This window comes from Colobus angolensis, unplaced genomic scaffold (assembly GCF_000951035.1).
Source record: "Colobus angolensis palliatus isolate OR3802 unplaced genomic scaffold, Cang.pa_1.0 Scaffold137, whole genome shotgun sequence".
Taxonomy (NCBI): domain Eukaryota; kingdom Metazoa; phylum Chordata; class Mammalia; order Primates; family Cercopithecidae; genus Colobus; species Colobus angolensis.
The window spans coordinates 1,912,403-1,915,757 of NW_012114455.1; the positions used below are offsets into that span (position 1 = coordinate 1,912,403).

The window sequence follows — 3,355 nt, forward strand, 5'->3', positions numbered from 1 at the left end:
ATGCTTTTTCTACAGTTCATAACCTCACTGGTTGTGGCAGGTATGTGTATGTATGGCACTGCCCCCAGGGACCAGGCCTAGAGACTCCGCTTGTTGCAGACACCAGTGGAGCCTATTTCCGCCGGGAAGGATTAGGTAGCAACTACCTAGGTGGTCGTAGCCCCACTGAGGTAAGCTGAGTGGGGTGGGACATGCTGGCAAGGAGACATAGAATAATTGTCATGAAAGAATCAGGCTTTTGGCCAGGCATGGTGGCTCACGCCTGTAATCTCAGCATTTTGGGAGGCCAAGGCAGGTGGATCACCTGAGTCCAGGAGTTGGAGACCAGCCTGGCCAACGTGGTGAAACCCCATCTCTACTAAAAATACAACAATTAGCTGGGCGTGGTGCTGGGTGTGTGTAATCCCAGCTACCTGGGGGGCTGAGGCAGGAGAATCGCTTGAACCCAGGAGACAGAGGTTGCAATGAACCGAGATCGCGCCATTGCACTCCAGCCTGGGCAACAAGAGCAAAACTCCGTCACAAAAAAAAAAAAAAAAAGAAAGAAAAAGAATCAGGCTTTTCTGGGGGGGGCTGCGTGCTGTGTTAATTGATATTAGAGTCCCCTCCAGATTTGAACTGGGACCATTTCTCCCCATCCCCTATCTGCACAGGGATTGTTAAACAAGTCTGGGTCTCTCCTTGTGTCACAGGCAATGTAAGCCTTGTCCCCACCTCTCACTCCAGGAGGAAGAACCAGACCCAGCGAACCTGGAAGTGGACCATGATTTCTTCCAGGAGAAGGTGTGGCCCCATTTGGCCCTGAGGGTCCCAGCTTTTGAGACTCTGAAGGTAACTGGCAAGGGCTGGTTTTCCTTTTTATTTTTGGACATTGGATGGGACAGATGACGTTGGTCCCCTGACACCTGTGCACTGCCGTAGTCCCTCCATGTCACAAGTGCTAAGGAATTTGTTGGACACATCGCATTCCATAGACCCCTCAGCAGTGGGTAGATGGTACTCTGTGCTGAGGAGTGAGGATAGAGTGTGGCTGCAGCCTTCCTGAGAACCCCAGTGTTTTGTGCACCCACAGGTTCAGACAGCCTGGGCCGGCTATTATGACTACAATACTTTTGACCAGAATGGCGTGGTGGGCCCCCACCCACTAGTTGTCAACATGTACTTTGCTACTGGCTTCAGCGGTCACGGGCTCCAGCAGGCCCCTGGCGTTGGGCGAGCTGTGGCAGAGATGATACTGGAGGGCAGCTTCCAGACCATCGACCTGAGCCCCTTCCTCTTCAACCGCTTTTACTTGGGAGAGAAGACCCAGGAGAACAACATCATGTGAGCATGTGTGCTCTGCACTGGCTCCACTGGCTTGCATCCTGGCTGTGTTCACAGCCTTCTCTGCTGCTCCGGTCTTCCCCAGCACTGTGCTGGGCCTTCTCCCCCTCCCCAGTGTCCTCTCCTCTCAGGCAGGCCATTGCATCCACATGGCTGGGCAGGCACAGGCACTGAGGCCCTGGCCAACAGCAAGTGATGAGCAGAATCCTAGGACTGATCTGTAGCCCATGCTGGTGTCCCCCACCAGGGCAATCCAGCTGGAGGCCTCAGCACCCTGGCCCAGGACTGGCTCCATGCTGGCACTGACCAGGAAAGACCGCCTCTGCCCTCTTAGCAGACAGCCCAGGCCTGGGAGCGTTCTGGGGCAGCCTGGCTCAGGTTTCTGGATTGTCTGTTTACCCTATCCATCAATCAATACATGTGATTAACTCCTTCCCTCCGGTCTTCTGTCTCTTTTCATTGGACAGCAGGAGCTTTTGAAGCACCCCATTAGCCTTATACCAGGACAGGGAGCTCTTTTACAACAAAACAAAACAAAAAATGAGCACAAACGCACCTTTCATGAGTTAAATCCTTGAGCGGTGCAGTATCACGCAGATTATGTGTCCGTAGTGTTAGCAGGAAGATTGGGAATTTGGCGTAAACCATGCCACTGTTTCCATGAACTCAGGTTACTCTTTACCAGATTACTCTGATTTTGTTTGGTGTGCCACCAGGAGTCGCTGTGTGGTTCTTTGCTTTGTATACATGAGCACATCTCTTGCCCAAATAGAATTGAGTTTCATCCCAGGCATAAATGCTCAATTTTAAGAAGAGCTGTGTGCCTACTTTGGTTCTGGAAACCCCATTTATAGCCAGCAGACATGGCCTTGGATCACAGCCTTCCTGTTCCCAGCAAGCCTCCACAAGCTCCAAGATGGCGGACAGAGTCCTTCTTAGATCCTAGGCGGTCAGTGTCTTGCTTGTAAGCAGGTACCTCCCATTCTTGAGTTCCTGCAGGGAGTTGGTTGTAAAGAAGAGGGATGGGCTTGCCATGTATTCTACCAACATTCATTCAGTCCAACTCTTGGCCAGGCTCAGGGTCACATGTTGAGATATACCAGCAAGCAAAACATAGTCCTGTCTTTGCTGGAACTTTCATAGCCCTGCCCCTCCTAGCCCCTCATCCCTAGATCAGATACAGTGTGACCCCCACAGTGCTGGCATAAGCACACAACACAGACACCTCACCCAGGGTGGGAGTAGGAGGGTGGCAAAGGGGTTTCTCCATGAAGCTCCTCCAGGGAAGTTGACCTCTGAGCTGAACCTAAAGGATGGGCATTTAGTGAAGTGAATGCAAGGTGGCCACGGAAGGATCCAGGCTGAGGGCAAACCATATGAAAAGGCCCAGAGGCAGGAACTAATAAGATACAGGGATTTGTCCTAGTCCACTTGGGCAGCTATCACAACATATCCTAGAATGGGTAATTTATAAATAATAGAAATGTATTGCTCACAGTTCTAGAGGCTGGGAACTCCAAGATCAAGGCACCAGCAGATTTAATGTCTAGTAAAGGCCTGCTCTCTGCTTCAAAGATGGTACTTTCTCACTGCATCCTCACATGGCAGAAGGTGTAAGGCAACCTCTTTCAACCTCTTCCAAGAACACTCATCCCTTTCATGAGGGTACAGTCCACATGATTTAATCACTTTTCTAAAAGCCCCACCTCTTAACACTATCATATTGGGTATTAGGTTCCAACCTATGACTTTAGGGAGGACACCAGCATTCAGACCATAGCAGGATTCAGTGTGACTTTTTCTGCCTGGATCGTGGAGTGCAAGAAGGGGAACCAGAGCCACTGAGGGGTTTTAAACGGGAGCAACACGATCAGATTTTCCTTTTAGAAGAATCACCTGGGTGACCTTGTGGAAAGCAGATGAGGGTGTCAAGGCAGTAAGGAGGCCAGATGGAGGCTGTGGTTGCAGTCCGTGTGGCAGAGACAGGGAGTGCCTGAACCATCATGGTTTCCAGGGTGATGCCAGCAACAAG

At 51.1% G+C, this 3,355-nt stretch overlaps 1 protein-coding gene across 1 annotated transcript in view; it reads left to right on the plus strand.

Moving 5' to 3' along the window:
- The window catches only part of FOXRED1 (FAD-dependent oxidoreductase domain containing 1), a 14,781-nt gene extending 13,018 nt beyond the window's left edge, over nucleotides 1–1,763 (plus strand). Inside the window, exons 9-11 of the mRNA XM_011934637.1 lie at nucleotides 41–170; nucleotides 727–831; nucleotides 1,073–1,763. Of these exons, the coding sequence (XP_011790027.1) occupies nucleotides 41–170; nucleotides 727–831; nucleotides 1,073–1,327 (490 nt within the window). The 3' untranslated portion in view covers nucleotides 1,328–1,763. The remainder of the gene's footprint in view (nucleotides 1–40; nucleotides 171–726; nucleotides 832–1,072) is intronic.
- Nucleotides 1,764–3,355: the final 1,592 nt, after the last annotated feature.